The sequence below is a fragment of the Leuresthes tenuis genome, unplaced genomic scaffold, assembly GCF_036924035.1.
Source record: "Leuresthes tenuis unplaced genomic scaffold, fLeuTen1.0.hap1 SCAF_10, whole genome shotgun sequence".
In the NCBI taxonomy this organism is placed as follows: Eukaryota; Metazoa; Chordata; class Actinopteri; order Atheriniformes; family Atherinopsidae; genus Leuresthes; species Leuresthes tenuis.
The window spans coordinates 8,257,483-8,274,068 of NW_027325364.1; the positions used below are offsets into that span (position 1 = coordinate 8,257,483).

The following is a 16,586-nucleotide window of genomic DNA, read 5'->3' on the forward strand; positions in this document are numbered from 1 at the left end:
TTTACATCAGTATACGTTAAGCAAATAATATTTTTACTAAAACTTCCTTTATTTAGGCTATTATTCAATCTATTTGTACATTAATCCATTTATTGGTTTTATTAATTGGTCAATCAAGTCTTACTGAAACGTAGCAACGGTACAACCTTTTGCGTGGTTCAAAAATCCACCAACGTCTGACAGGAAGTCGTCATCTTGCGTATACGTCACCTAGCTCCGATGCGGAAGTGGTCGTCATCGTAAAAACCTGTGACTTGGAGGCTCTGGGAAATGTGAGAAAACGGCCGTAGCTTTTGAGAAAAGAGCAACTTGTAATTGAGTAGTTTGAATGAAAGAAGCCGTTTCCTCTGAGGGTGAGGATTTTCTGGGCGGCTGGTGGCTCGGTTTATGGTTTTTTTAGCCTCCTCGCAGTTTAGTTCATTGCATGTCTCGTGAGCCCGGTTGGCAGTTGACGGTGAAATCAATCAGAGGCAGCATATGAAATTTAATATTGCACGTAAATCCAACCTTTAAATAGTGTCTCTATCGTAGTGACAGTACCTGATTTTAACGTGTAGGGTGGACCGTAAGTTGTTGAGTCAGAAACACTTTAAAAACGTTTTAAATCACATGATTTCAGATCGGTTGGAGCCTGAAAATGTCGTGGATACAAGAAGGAGAATTAAATCTGCTTGAAAAGATTTCTGCCAATGTCCTGAAGGTAAGTCTGTGTATGTTTGTTCTTTGCTCTGTCTTGACTCAGTTTGTGCCTCATAGATCTTGTTTTAGGTTGTAGTCATTGTATAGCTTCAGGTTTCAGTGACATTTTTTTCATGTATGTCATTTTCTGTTGAGTCGGAAGGGTCAGGGCGACTTGCTCCCCTCCAGATGTTTATCTGATCAGTTGCCTGTATGGCCTTTCTACCTGAAACTTCAGTAATCCTGGGACTGTGTTATAATCTTCTTAAATAATTCCATGTTTATAATTTCGAAAGAAATACTATGCCAGGCTTTGACAATATCAGAAAAAGATGAGTTTTAGATTTCCAGTCTTATTTTTTTATTAATCTTGCCTTGAGAGAATGCCTTATTTTCCTCTACATATGTTATTTGGGAGGAAACGTTGTGGCTGTTTTGTTGGGCAGTGTAACTACATAGGAGATAAAGTTGAATTTTTAAAGAAACCTGAACCTGTTGACAGAAACCTGAGTGTTAACTAACCTTTCTTGAACTTTAAATGTAGCAGGGTCATTCAACATTCAAAAGCATAAAGCTGTTGAATAGGCGCTTTCTGAGTCACAATGACACTGTTCGTGTAATACTCCTTTGTTAATCCAGGCTGAAGTTGATGATCTTGTATGTCAGGATAGTGTCTTCCTTTGGATGGCATGAACCATACATAGCTTTGTGTTGCCTCGCGCAGCAGCAATGATGGCAAGGCATTGCTGACAACACATCTGTTTCTGTTCAACATCATCCCCTCTGTGGCTGAAATAGTTCCACACAACACGTATTGTATTCCCTTTTGACTTATTCCCCATTTCTTCACTCTTTTTGCTGTGCACACTATAAACAAACTGTATTCATACAAATGCAATTTTGAAAATATCTGGTTATCTGAGAACACAACTAGTGTGAATTATGTCATATTAGATGTACTTCTCTGCTTGACTACTCATCCAAAAAAGGAGGACTGTTCAAACTTTCCTTTAGGGGTTAAGCAGCAAATTATTTTGCCTCACTGGCTCTTGCACCTACTGTGGTGTGACAACTGTGCATGTGCACATCACACCATCAATGCTGCAATATCCCCAAAGACCCATCGAGCCATCTGTATGAGCCCACTAGTTTTTAAGGTTGTCCCCGGTCAGTAACTGGATATGAAATCCCTTTTTTTCACTCTGTATGATACGGTGAGGAACAAAGAATAGTAAATATTTGGGTATCAGTGAATCACCTATCTTTAAACAAAATAATACAATTATAGTTTTCTTGTTCATTACAAACAAGTACAGATATGAAATGTGGGTACTATTGTGGAAAATAATTTTTCATGATTACTCGAGTCTGAAAATATTTCTGTAAGAGTTTGTTAAGTGTAGCTTCGAAGACGTCGAACAACAAGTGACTTTCATTCAATGTAAACACATTGGAGGCATAACCGACCAGCGCTTTCTGTCACCCGGAAGCAATTTTATTTCAATGTATACTTTATTAGTTGGTGAGAAATGTAGGTAAATTATGCTGGATAGAGATCAACGATTTGAAATTGAAGTTAATCCACAGTGCCTGTTTTTTTTTTTTTTTTTTTTTTTTTTTTGTGGAATTTGGTTTAAAACGCAGAGATGATTTTTTTTTTTCTACAGCTTCAAACTGCATGTCATCCATTATAAATGGGTGCAGGTGGCCCGTTGTTCATAATTCATACGTCCATTGATGAAGACTGAGATAAAGTTTAGTTATCAGGAAAAAATAGTATTTGTTTATAGTTAAGGTAAAAGATGAATATAGTTAGTTTTTTGTTAGATGGATTCTTTAGAATCAGAGAACGCCATTGTTCTTAGACAATTATTTATAGCCTATTCGTGCTGATTACTTGTTCTGTGGCTTAGCTCTACCAGCTCTTTCTTTTTTTAATGATTCCTGTTTTCTACACTATCTCTCCCAGGCAGGACCCATGCCCAAGCATGTGGCCTTCATCATGGATGGTAATCGGCGCTTCGCACGTAAGAAAAACATGGAACGCCAGGAGGGGCATATGCAGGGCTTCAACAAGCTGGCAGAGGTCAGTTTTCATCTGGCCTGGGAAACGCATACACCCATCAGGACATGAATGGATTGCTCATACAAGTCTACCCCCTTTTCTCTTCCACACCAGACACTACGTTGGTGCAAGTATCTCAACATCCCAGAGGTGACGGTGTACGCCTTCAGCATTGAGAACTTCAAGCGCACTCAAGATGAGGTGGATGGGCTGATGGAGCTGGCTAAGCAGAAATTTGAAAGGCTGTTGGATGAGCGGTGAGTTTCAAGTTGGAATTTCCACTTTACTGTTTGTGGCACAAGTGACTTTTTATACCGTACATTATGTGATTCACAGCTTCCTTAAAAGACAATTAAAAGGAACTAAACAAAATGCTCCAGCACAGCTGTGTAGTTAAAGTAAATACAAGTCTGAGGCTGTGTTCAAAATCACATGCTCACTAATCCCCACTGACTACTTTCAGAGTTGTTCGTAGAGGACTATAAAATGGGGTAGTCTTTATAATAAAAGAGCACTTCAAACTTTTTCTTTTTGTGCCGTGATTGATTTCTCAACATTTTTCCCCCATATGAACAAATACAAAAAGCATTGAGCTGTTTTTGTTGTGGTTTTCTGCTCTATTCACATTTATTGTATTAAATTTAACATCTTACAGTCATGCCACATCTTAAGTGTTTGTCTCATGGAGTTAAAAAGAAAAACAAACTTATAAATCTGCCATTTATACTATAATATATAGTGTTGTTACTGATTTACTTGGCAAAGAAAGGGATTAAAGGAAAGACACTTAAAATATATTGAAAATTGACATTTTTCTGAAAGGCTTTGAAGCTGCTGAAGCTCTGCTTGCTATGTTCTTTACACTCTTGGTGGAATGCATAATGGAATATATTTACTGGGTTAGTGACCACTGATGATGCAATACTTTTCACGCCGTATTGTGGGAAACTTTGAGTAAACCATAAAATCTCATTGTCAATTTTGATGGCATACAAAAGGGTGACCTCAAGCTGTAAAGTATGTAGTGATAAGTGAGAGATTTCTCACACAACCTGAGACTTCAGCTTTAGTTTGAGGGTTCTTTGGTTTTAGACTAGTAGTTAGTTGACAGTTGTTACAATGACTCAGTCAGACCAGCTGTTAAAGGGGAACTCCGGTATTTTTAAACCTAGATTAACCTTATTTAAACCTAATTTAACCTTATTTCTGGCATGAAATACGTTTATCTACTCAACGAGAACAGTTTGGCGAAGGTCAACGTCCTGCGGAAGCTATTTAGATAACTCGCGATATGCGTATATCCATATAACGGAGTGAACGGGGCAAAAACGATGCATCCTCTAAATAAGGCATTATCTGTCTTTATTTAAGTAATCATTCACATTGTCAAAATTTTATAAATATCCTGCCATGTTGCACAAAACTAGCAGTAGCAAACTCCCTGTGAAGTTAACCGACTGTCACAGAGCACGGAATAACTAAACTGTGCTCCAGGGGAGCGTGTGGATGAAGTGATCCCAGTAGAGTGCCTGTGTAGAATTCCCTTCGTTAGCTCTCCTATAACCGCAAGTAGCCACATAACAGCACCTATGAGCTAACAGAGCTATAGTACGTTTGTTCATTCATTCGTCAAAAAGTATTGGTGAAATAAAGACAGATAATGCCTTATTTAGAGGCTGCATCGTCTTTGCCCGGTTCACTCCGTTATATGGATCTCGAGTTATCTAAATAGCTTCCGAAGGACGCCGACCTTCACCAAACTGTTCTCGGTGAGTAGATTAACGTATTTCATGCCAGAAATAAAGTCTAGGTTTAAAAATACCAAATTCCCCTTTAAGTTTCACTAAGGGCCTCTAGCATTTTAATTTTTTTTTCCAACATCTAGAAATATTTTACTGATGACTTAATTCCTACCCTTTGAAAAAAATGAACCTTTTGTTTGTAGTCTGAAAATGCATCCAACTAGACACTGGTATTAGTTGAGGTGTTTGTGAAGTATTTTAAACCATTATTATTGTAACAATGGTGGAATATTTAAAGGGCAGAAGTGGCAACCCTTCACTTTCAGTTTAATGTATCTTCCACATGTTTCTTTCTCTTAAAATGAATGTTGTAATAAGATGTTTTCATACTTCATTAGTGTTGTATGTTATGGATATTCTAGATAAGCTTGAACACCAGCAATATTTCATGTGACTACTCCACATTTTCAATATGTGGATCAAGATGTCTGACTAACATCTGACTGTGAGACTGCTGCCACCAAGAGGACAGGGCAGTTTGTGCTACTGTGATTAGTACCAACTTTTGACAAAAAACACATTTAGACATGACACTGGACCGCCCATTGTTTCACTTTACTGTGGAAGTTCTTTATGTGTAGGCATTTCATGTGCCTCTCTGTTCTTGCCTTTATGTTATGTCTCATAGGGAAAACCTGGAAAAACATGGTGTTTGTATCCGAGTGTTGGGCGACTTGAATATGCTGCCTCTGGACCTTCAGCAGGTTATTGCAAAAGCTGTGGTGTCAACCAGGACTCACAATAAGTATGCTTATTCATTTATGCTTCTGCTATCATCCTCATTATTTTTTTTTCTATTGTTCACCACAAGGATATTTTTCATCTCTCTCTTTTTTGTTTTCCAGATGTTTTCTCAATGTGTGCTTTGCCTACACATCAAGATATGAAATCACCAATGCAGTAAGGGAAATGGCTTGGGGAGTGGAGCAGAGTCTGATCAAAGCAAGGTAAGCAATGCAGCAGACAGTTGGGAGTTAATCTTGTCAACACCTCATGTTAAATAGCATTTAGAAAGATAATCTGGGGGCCTGGTGCATTGACAAGCTGTTCGTGTTTCTGTCATGCTCAGCGATGTTTCAGAGGCGTTGCTAAGCGAGTGCCTGTACAGCAATAACTCTCCCAATCCCGATTTGCTCATCCGCACATCAGGAGAGGTGCGCCTCAGCGACTTCCTTCTTTGGCAGGTACGGAATGAAAATAATATCTCGCACAACAGAAATCATTTGAAGATGACGGTTGTTATATATATTTTTTTGTCCCGAATTAGGCAGATTAGTTACGACTTTAGCAGTTAGACTTGTTTTTCAGGTTATGTTGCAAAGTGTTTGCACAGTCAGATTTGAACAAAGTTGTCTGTGCACACTCTGCTTTTATCTGTATTTTTTGTATCTAAGATGTGAAATGATTGCTGCATTTTCAGCACCCATAAATGGCCTTGAACACCTTAAAGTGGACATAATAATTTTCAGTCATTTCATTCTTAATCTTGGGTACTACCAAATAAGTGTTGCACTTTTCATAACTTCAAATAGTTTGCAATTGCTTCAGAATGACGGAGAACTTTCTCTTGGGTGAAGCCTCCTCTTGAGAAAGACAGGATCTGGCTAAAGTGCCTTCCCATTGGCCAAATTCCTAGAGGTGTGCCGGGCGGGCAGGGATGGAGATGATGGTGATTCGCGAACGAACTCTACCCCCATTGGTGGCTAGGAAGCTATGACAACACATAAGAAAAAGCACTGTTTTCAAACATGACAACACATGAGATGCAGACGTATGTGTTCAGTTCAGATTCGGGTTAGTGTTTCTGGGCGATTGTAGAAGCTCCAAATAGATACATTCATTGTCTTCTGTATGAGTTTGTCAACACAAAGTATCTGCGTTTTCAGCTAGTGTAACCGTAATGTTTGTAATGCCATTTGAAACTGTTTGCAGTTTAGACTCGTACTCTTTTAGGGTTTGAACAGCCTCGACTTTGAGCTTCTGTCTTCCTGCAATGCCAGCTTCATACTTGTTTAGTTCATAAAACTATCGACCGTTAAGTGTAGCGAACGCATCCAAACCTTTTACCGACCGCGTTACTGACCAGGAAAAACAAACTAATCTATTGATCCAGGATTGCTGGGTCTTTGGGGGAGCTGAAAAGGGTCAACTTGCCCTCACAACCAAAAACATGCTCCAGCTCATGTGGGCATGCACTGCCTGAAAAATTTGACCAATAAAGAAAACCCTGCCTTTTACTCACTGTGACGTGTGAGTAAAAATGATGTAGAAGCCAGAGTTTGAACTACTGTATAACAGGAGTTCTTTCTGCAAAAAATACTAAAATGTGCCTATACCTCCTCCTTTATATAAAAAAAAAAAAAAGGTGATAATACATCATTTTAACACTAGAGATAAGCCAGATAACATGAAAAAGCATGCTATGGGACCTTTAGTCATGTCAGCTGTGACTGATTTGGTTGCCTTTATGTTAGCAGGCAGTAGCTTTTTATTACTTTCTATCCATTGATAATGGATAGAAAATTTGTTTGTAACACTTTCCTTAGCTGCCTTATGCCTGTTAGTATTAACTAAGTATTACTTCCAGTTTAGGGGTTCAGTCAAAGTTAGAGGCGTGAACCCAGTAAATTATTTTGGGTAATAATTTCAAATGAGAAAGCAGAATCTGATGAAACATTTTGCAGCTTCTACAACTTTTTTATTTTTATTTATTTTTTATTTTTTATTTTTTTTATTGATCTACAGACGTCCCACTCCTGCCTAGTGTTTCAGTCCGTTCTGTGGCCAGAGTACTCTTTCTGGAATCTGTGCGACGCCATTATCCAGTATCAGTTAAATCACAAATCCATCCAGGTAAGGCTCGTATTGATCCCAATCTGTTTTTATCCCCAATGTGGGACTCTGCTGTAGTGAGGGTGTCCATAAAGACTAGTCACTTTCCTACAATATCTTAGAAAGCAATAGCCTTGTTGTAAATGAATAAATTGTTATTTATTGTGGCCTTTAAAAAGGCATGCAACTAAATACTGATATACTGCTGATATATCTTCCATTATTGTTATACTGTGCCACAAGGGACACAAGTCCTCACATGTTGTCAGACGACTGCATATCTGACAGTTCAGCTGTCTTTATTCTTCCTGCACAAACGGGGGGGATACCTCATTTTAGATGTCTATATGCAAGAACACAGATCCTCAGGCAGTCCGTGGTCATGTCCACAACAGGATATAAAATGGCTCTTAAGCTCCTTTGTGGTCAAAGCCGTTTACTTTCAATACGTTCATCTTATGATGACACTTAACTTGTTTCTTATTGCTTGTTAAATATGTATGTTTAAAGGTTCTGAGAGACTTCAGTTAAAGTTTATTCAAGAAAGTTTTAAAAATTAATCTTTGCTGCCAGATCTTTGCAAAGTGAACCATAAAACTCATTGGCATTTGTTTGACCTTTTTAGTTCTCTATCTTTGACTGTATAAGTATTGACTGTGTGACCTGTTGATTATTACTGGAAAACACTGGTGTCACATTAAATGTATGGGAACATCTTCCAAATGTATTATTGGCATAATTGGTCCAAAGTATGTTTCTACATGAACTGAAATACACTATTGCGGTATCCAACTGTTGACTGAATCTTTAGTTTTAACTGCAGTGGATTGTCCAGTCACCGCTTATTACACTGAATTATTGAGCCACAGTGCACGACATTTGGGCAGCCAATGAAAAACACAGATTTTCTCGTATTCTTGGGTTCAAACTCTAAACGAGTCAGGTTAGCACCAACACTTCTGGTAAAGACAAAGTAAAATGCTGTCTACAGCATGATGTTCAGAGTCCTAATATACATCTGGGTTATTACAAATGTAAGCAATTCCCCTGTCTACATTATTATTTTTTTATGTTTCTTTCCAGAAAGCCAGAGACCTCTATCAAGAGGAACAGGCCCTACAGCAGTTGGAGGCGGATCGTGCCTGTGTAGCAGATCTCTTGCAGCATCAGGGTAATGGAAAGCCAGTCGATGCCCAGAGAAGACAAGAGGCACTGCAACGCTACACTTTCTCCCGAGAAGCACGAGTTCAGGATTTCATACAAACACTAAAGCACAAGAGAAACTCTTTTTTCACTGACTTATGCAGTGAAACGGTCTTTACCTAGAAGAGCTCTGAGGTACTAATATTTTGCCGAAATATTGATGAAACCTCTCCTGTTCTCTTCCCTTCCTCCTTTTCTGTGGAAAAAGGAAGAGCAAACAGTGACCAAGAGTGGTTTCATTTTATTGCTGATTTGTATAAGATGAGAAGGCAATTTTGCCCCCATGGGGCTGTAGAATAATCGTGATATTTATGATTGTAGATTTGCAAAGTCTAATATGTGGAAATGTCTGGTCAAGATGCAGTTAAGTTGTTGTGTAAACTGTCAAATGCATGCCACTGATTGAAAGGTTGAAAACTGTTAACGAAAGCCACGCATCCTGTGTTTCTGAGAACTCAGTCGGGTTTGATATTTTTGTGTGTTTTTGTTAAGTGTGATTTTTGAAGACATAACTATATTTTGACCAGCTTTTCAAACAGAATAAACTGAGACCTGTATATCGATTTGGTTTAAATTAATTGCACTTCACTCATTTTTTTTTCACTCAAATTTCACTGAAGTTCTTAACTCTTTTAGGTCTTCTGGGTATGTCCTGTGCTGCTTATGCTAAGCATCTAAGGGACAAGGAAGTCTTTATTTGCTTTAGATTTATGAGACCTCTACAGTTTCACATCTTTCTGCACATATAGTTGCATAAACCAGTTTTGTAATGGACTTCTCCAGTAATAGGAAATGTATGTATGTTTATTTGAACGTGATTGGTTAAGATTGAGTAATTGTTCAACTTATAACTAAGAAACCCTTGTTCCCAAGTAAACCACACAAGTGATTAAAAGGAAAAAACACACCAAAGTTGCATTAAATATGATTTAGTAATTACATGGAGCATAAAAAGAAAAGAATCTAAAGTGCATGTTTAATGCAAGCGAAAGGATTGGACAGTTAATGTTGAACAGTCCCATATTTGTTTATCACTAGCAGCCTGTTTAATTATTGAGATGAAACGGGTGCAAGTTTCTTTATCCTCAATTTTCAATTTCCAAGGCAGATTGCACGACATCTCCTCAGATTCATCGACACGGCATTAGGTTAGAAACACAAACGAACAGAAGAGGTTATGCTTTCAGGGAATCAGTTAGTTTATTAAGATCCCCATCATCTGCATTAAAAAGCTGCACCTATTTCTCCTGGGCACCGGCACTATATACACATATTAAAGTAAATATATGATACATATAGTATAATGAATATTACAAAGTAATATATACAATAGATTGGACATTAGAAGTCAGCTATAAGCAGAGTAATCGGACACAGTACAGCTAGTTTCATTGTAATGTAGATCTACTATAAATATAACCTGGGAGTAACATGATATTCATACAGAAATAGAGACACACATTTATATCCATATAGAAACACAAGCACACACATATCTGTTGTTTAAAGTACTCCGTTTTACTGTTCCCATATCTATTCCAAGAGTTTTTCTAGTTATGATGACAGTAATGGTTACATTGATAAAAATAACAACCGCAATAATAATGATAAAAGTTGATGATGAGTGATAATGTTGTGTAATGTGCATTACTTGTTTACTTTTATGTATACAACGCCAGAAACTGTTGATACAGCACCCCCGCGCGCCACAGGTCAGGATTTTTACGAGCTCGCTTCCTGCTTCTTTAACAAATGGGTGGAGCCTTGAACCACGTGTTACATTTCCGTCCAATGACAGACGTCGAAATACAAAACTGGTTCAAACCGGTTTCGTTCTTATATTTCACTGTATAAACTACAAAAACATTCGTTTGCATTATACATTCGCCATTTTACGCAGTGACTGCCCGATCGTCGTGTGTCGTCTCACCGAAAAAAAGCCTGTTTTTCGGCTATTATTTTTTGAGCATTCTGTTTATTTCCAGTCAGTAACATGGGAAAAGCAAAGGTAAGATTAATGTATTTTTATTGATTTTTACTCTTTGGGAGATTCATGTTGGTAACTTGTGGTGAACGTTCGGCTGCGTTTAATTTTTCTGCATCAGATGAACGTCATCATCCCTAACAAACGCTAGAGCAATGGCGGCCTGACAGCGGAGACCTGTGCAAGCATCCTCCCGGTCGTCGAAAATTAAAGCTTATGTACTTGCCAGTGGCTTAAAATATGCACTAACTTATCAGACACGACTGTTTGCATACAAATGATCGATTTTACGTCCAGTTAGGCTCTGGATAGAGCAGCTATTGATATTTTGTCATATTTCTGGCATCGCCTGTCTTTTCCCTCTTAAGCAGTAGGCTGGGCAAAACCTTGACAGGTTGTACGCAGCAACGAACTTTTCACACACGCTGCAAACGATTATTTAGTTATCACGACAGCGTGAATACAAAACCAGGGATTTAGTTTAGCCAATGCAAATGGAGAACGGTTACCAAGTAAAGAAAATTGGTTTAAGCGCAATCTGCACGTTTGAGGAAGGAGTGGGGGGAGGGGAGGTAGTGGTGATTAATTTTTCACTGTTTTGAATTAGAGCAATCTGGTTTGGTCGTGCATGGCGACTCTAAATCGGTTTAATAGCTCGTCTGTTGGTTTGATTTAATCAACAGATGTCTTAAAATATCAGAATCGTGACTGCACACCAGACAATGCGCATTGAAAATAAAAAAAAAAAAAAGCAATAATGTAAAGCAAAATTTACTGTAATTGTTCATCTGAGTAATTTAAATTTAATTTTGCAAATTGCATCGCAGCATAATGAAGAGCTGGTTTTTGAACATGTATATGGATAAAAAAAAAAGCACAGTTAAGTGTCAGAATTTAATGCAAACTCATAAGAAATCTGTTTTTCAAAGTATTGTCAACCTAAATATAATCGTGGTTTTGCTTGCAACCTCTGCAGGCCTGCGTTTGGTTGCATTTATTGTGTAGCTACAGATTAGTAAAGTAGTAATCTTATCAGTTTCCCTTCAGCTGTCTGTCGGCGCGCACTGATACAAAACAAAGGAAGCTGTCAGGGCGCCAAAGCGGTGTCATGGTGACAGGACAGCTCGAATTTGAATTCAAATATGCGCGGGAAGCTCTTTGTGCGCTCCGGGATCAGCTTCGGCGTGCACGATTCTTACTTTGTCTTTAGGTTTAGTTTATTTCCCTGCCTGTACTGTATCATGTTTTTGTTGACTTTAAGATGTTATGCCTTTGTTTGGATTTTAATGCTGTGTTTTCTGTTCTTTTCTCTTACAGCAAACTGTCCCTCCTGAGGTTTGTTACAAACTAACTGTATATGAAATGTATGAATTAGATGTTGTTTTTTTTTCAATCAGTCAGCTTTTATTTCCCTGTCTGATAAAACTTTGATTGCAGAAGCTATCTTAGGACCTTGTGTTTTCAAGAGGTTGATGAGGCAATTTGTTTTCATGTTTGACTGCTCTTCCTCTTTCTGTAGCAAAGAAGAACCTCCCCACGACTGGCACTGGTGAGCTCTTAATAAGCACAATTAATCAATCTGCTTCTCAGTAATTGTTCCTCTTCCTCAGCCATTTGTTTGTTTACTGATAACAGCATCCCCTAAGACCAACTTAAGCATGAAATATCCATAAAGCCATCGTACTTGAGCCGCACATAGAGCCTTCAATTTTTATGAAACTATTCAAATATTCATATTCAATCAAATATAAACATTTCAGAACACCTTTAATGGTCGCTGCATAAAACAAGTATTATTGGTGATTAATATGCTAAGTGTAACTAGCTTTTATCTTTCCGAGTAGTGTTGTGTGTTCTGTTGTCGCGTACAGTTCAAACTATCTACTGGTTTTGCAGAAACCTAAATCAGCACCAGTGGAGACCAAGAAAAAAGCTGCCGCCGCAAAGGTAAGGGAAGACACCTCTCTGTTGTACAAGCTGATTGTGACTGAATGTTTTTTGTTATGAAGCTCACTGAGCTGCATGTGAAACCAGCTCAGTTCCTTTAATGGAAATTGCCATTTCTGATCTGTTATCGTCTTATTTTTGCAGAAGGCACCCAAAGCAAAGAAGGCCAAGCCAGCTGAGAATGGCAACAACAAGGCTGAGGTATGTTTTAATTAATTAATTAATTTATCTGTATACTTGTAAATAATGTGTGCTAGCTCTGTCAGAGTGTTGAAGTTGTTAATTTGAGAGCACAGTGGTTAAGAATGAATCAAAATGCATGAATTAAAAGACATAAGGACATAATGTGGGATGTTTTGGAGTTGCCCAAAAGTTCATACCCAGCAGATCTCGATTGTTACCGCTTGTACACGGTGAATCTGATTCGAAACGTTCTGGTTCCTGATTGAAAAACATCTCTTCCTGATTTAAAATGTGCTGTCTTTACGTTGCAGGAGCCCAAGGCCGAAGCCACCGAAGCCAAATAAATGACGGTTGATGTGCTCACTCTGTGTACTTGGTGATTGTACAGTTTTAAATAAGTATTTTTTACCAAGTTTTATATTACAAATGTCATTTATAGGTTTGTTTTGAGCTTGCACTTGATGTAACAAAACTTTTGTTTTCACATTCATATCCATTTTATATCAATTTTAAAACGATTACCGTCCATATCCTGTAGGCGTGGCATTTTTAGTTTGTCTAATCATTTTTTGATTTATTTGAAACTGCTGAGGAATAGATATTTTTAAGTTGGATTTTGAATCTTGTAAACATAAGGCAGCTAAAGCACGGTAAAATTTGCAAAACAATAGGAACATTGCGTTTTATCTCATTGTGTTTTAATGTTGAACTAATTAAACAGTTGCTTACCAAATGTCTTGAAATAGTGTATGTTGACATAAGAGCTAGTTAAAATGCCACAGAAAATTACTGTCATTAGGTCAAAAAGTTTGATAGATCCCAAAAACATGTATGGCGTGAATCTGGTCATCTGATGAAAAGTTCTGTTAAGTTATGTTTCTGTTAGGAGAAGAGTAAGCTTTTCTGACTTCAGTGGTTGATCTAAATGTTATTGAATAAAAAAAAATCTTAAATGTCCGCCTGGTTTGACTTTTTTTTGTGACTGAAATGGTTTCTTAAAGTGCAAAACAATAAAAGTCTGATTGCAGCGCTGAGACTCTGGATGGTGTCCTCACAAACCAGCCGCGGGCGCCTCCATTTTGACCCGACATCCATTTTGGGTTGTTTCCAGCCAAAGTTTTATTTCTCGTTGGCTGTGGGCTTAGTGTAGGCTCACATATCTTCAACGTGATGTTTTGTTAATATTTTATGAATTGTTAAGAATGTCGGCGCTTTCACTTGAATATCAGTACAGTCGTAAATGTCTCCTGCTTATTAAAACTAATAAGTGTTCAACATTGAGAATATGATCTGAATAGAGCCACACTGATGTGTACATTTCAAACTGTCCACTTAGATCTTTCGGTCTGATCTAGAAAGGGTTTTTTTTTTTGCTCCTCATTCGACGCCATACTGCTGAAAACATGTTTTCTTCATCTATGGATACTGAAACCTCACAGTTGAGTGAGTATGTGGAGCTTTTCGTACTTCACGCTAACGAGCTGCTTCATTCAAATCTTTGGAATAATTATCGATTTTCTAAACCCGCTTAATCCGTCAGTTGGAGCCTTTCAGAATAATGATGTGAGTTCATATTTGAGTGCCTAATTTTTCTTGATAAATACATCCAGAGTATGTTCTTACAGACATCCAAATGAGTGACTTGGAAAAGTTGTTAAAACTGAATAAATTTCCCATCAACAATCTGATCAGGATGGAGTTTATAGACCACGTGGATGATTATATGAAGATATGTGCTCCTAAAATGTATGATAAAGTGATAAAAATGTTTTCTGCGTAGATAAAAAGATTTTTAACGAGTGGGCTGGGAACTGAGCAGAGATAAAGCAGAGCTGCAGCTCAAGAATAAATAAATGTGTTGAAAGTTGAAATGATCTTAAGGCAGTAACGTTTTTTTTTTTTTTCAAATATTTAAGGAAGTGCATGTGTGTGTCATGCAGCAACCAGACACTCACAGGAATCAGATGACAACATTTCACCCAGTACAAAATCTCAAAATGTGAGTTAGGCCTCATCATATATATATATATATATATATAGAATAGAATAAATGTTTATAATGGGGTTAAAGAACTCACAGACATTATCTATGAGTCAATCTATGCTATTTTTCCTTCCAATGTTTGTTCATACCTTGATCTTCTTCTTAAGTGTGAATGTGATTACTTAATCTTCATCCTTTTGGCTTCCACATGTCTTATCTAAGGGAAGGTTCGCCATCTCAGACTTTACAGTTCATCCAACCCAGCTTTATTTATAAAGCACTTTAAATAACCACAGTGGACCAAAGTGCTGTTCAGAAGAGTAGGTAAAATACCTCATAATAAATAAAAGACAAGATAAATAAGCAATAAAAGACCTAATAAGTGCTAAAATACATTATAAATAAACAATGAAATATACAATAATATAAGAATAAGAAAGTGAACAAGTCAAATGGTGTCAAAGGCCAAAGAGAATAGATGGGTTTTAGGAAGAGACTTAAAGGCAAGCACAGAAGAGGCCTCGTTCCACAATTTAGTACTTGACTACAAGCCATAAACATCCAGATCTGTACCCTTTTACTTTCAATCACTTATTAAGACAGTGAAGCACTTTTATTTTGAAGCATGTAAAACACGCAAAAGTAGCAAATCTTTTGTCTGAAATGACAGATTTGTTATTTTTTGTTACTTTTTGCTTTTCATCCTTTGGGTAGCATCAAACTATGTATGTTTTCTGATTGTACCCATTTCCTTTCATATCTTTATTGTAAACGTGTCATTATCCAACAGCTGTACCGTATCTGCTGCAGATATAAAATGTTAAACCCTGTCTGGACTCAGTAGCGCCAGCAGGGGGCAGTGCCGCACCACCACAGATGAATGACGTATGCGCCTTTGTTCCAGCGGAGGTCTCCCTCTGTTGTTACTTCATCAGTGCCTGAAACTGGGGCAAATATGACTCGTTTGCTGTGTTTGCAAGCACAGCTGACGAGGTTTCTTGGTTTGATAACTAACGTTGAACTTCATAAAGATTAGGCAGGGACAAGGGTTGACAAATATAGGTCAAAATGTAACTTTTCTGTCATTTCTTTGTTAGATCAACAAGACATTTGCAATCAAATTTAAGTACAGTCAAGGCTTTGTGTAAATATTCCACCCACATTATCAATGATAGATTTTACAGATACATCAGTCACCTTAGGTACTTATGCTGTACATTTTTGCTTTTTTCAGAGGTAAACCCAACAAACTTCAATACTGTATTTGAACATTGTGAATAACTGTAAAAACATGCAAATATTTATTTATTTCTATATTCATGTATTTGTCTTCATTTTCATATGATTACATTGTTTATCATATCTTCTTCTGTCTAAAATGCATGTTTTGAAACACGCTGGAAGCACCTACAGAGCTATGATGGACTTGATTAAACGAAATTTTCTAGTTTCACCACTTTGGGAAAACATGCAGTTCTGTGCAAAAGTGCTGAGCTGGCAATTATTTCTTTGTATATTGCCATGAAAACAGGGAGCAAGCATAGAAATTGATTGAGACATGTGCAAGCATAAGTAGGAATACAAGGTAAAAAAAACAAAAACAAAAACAGAGTTTGTACATTTCTAATGAGCCTGAAAGTCAACCACCTTTATTCTTCGACACAGTCTGAACCTCTGAGATAGGCTTTCTTGTCATTTCTTTAAGCAGTCTTCAGGAATAGTTCTGCAGGCTTCCTGAAGCACTTTTCAAAGCTCTTCTGTGGATGTTGGCTGTCTTTTGTTTTGTTCTCTGTCAGATGATCCCACACTGCTTCAGTAATCTTGAGGTCTGGGCTCTGGAGAGGATTCATCCCTCCATAAGACCTGTTGCTTCTGATTTTCAGTCTAATTCTTGTGTCATTTGGCACA

General features: G+C 37.6%; 1 protein-coding gene across 3 annotated transcripts; it reads left to right on the forward strand.

Annotated features, from left to right (window-relative positions):
* Positions 1-215: 215 nt before the first annotated feature.
* Positions 216-9,137, forward strand: dhdds (dehydrodolichyl diphosphate synthase). 3 transcript variants are annotated; one of them, XM_072393812.1, is made up of 9 exons: positions 216-272; positions 620-700; positions 2,648-2,764; positions 2,858-3,000; positions 5,174-5,290; positions 5,391-5,492; positions 5,615-5,729; positions 7,291-7,398; positions 8,461-9,137. In XM_072393812.1, exons 2-9 carry the CDS (start codon positions 638-640, stop codon positions 8,701-8,703), a joined length of 1,008 nt encoding a protein of 335 aa, XP_072249913.1. In that variant the 5' UTR covers positions 216-272; positions 620-637; the 3' UTR covers positions 8,704-9,137. The 3 variants fall into 3 exon arrangements, with proteins under 3 accessions (XP_072249913.1, XP_072249912.1, XP_072249911.1); XM_072393811.1 differs by having other exon boundaries at positions 222-383; XM_072393810.1 differs by having other exon boundaries at positions 222-353.
* Positions 9,138-16,586: the final 7,449 nt, after the last annotated feature.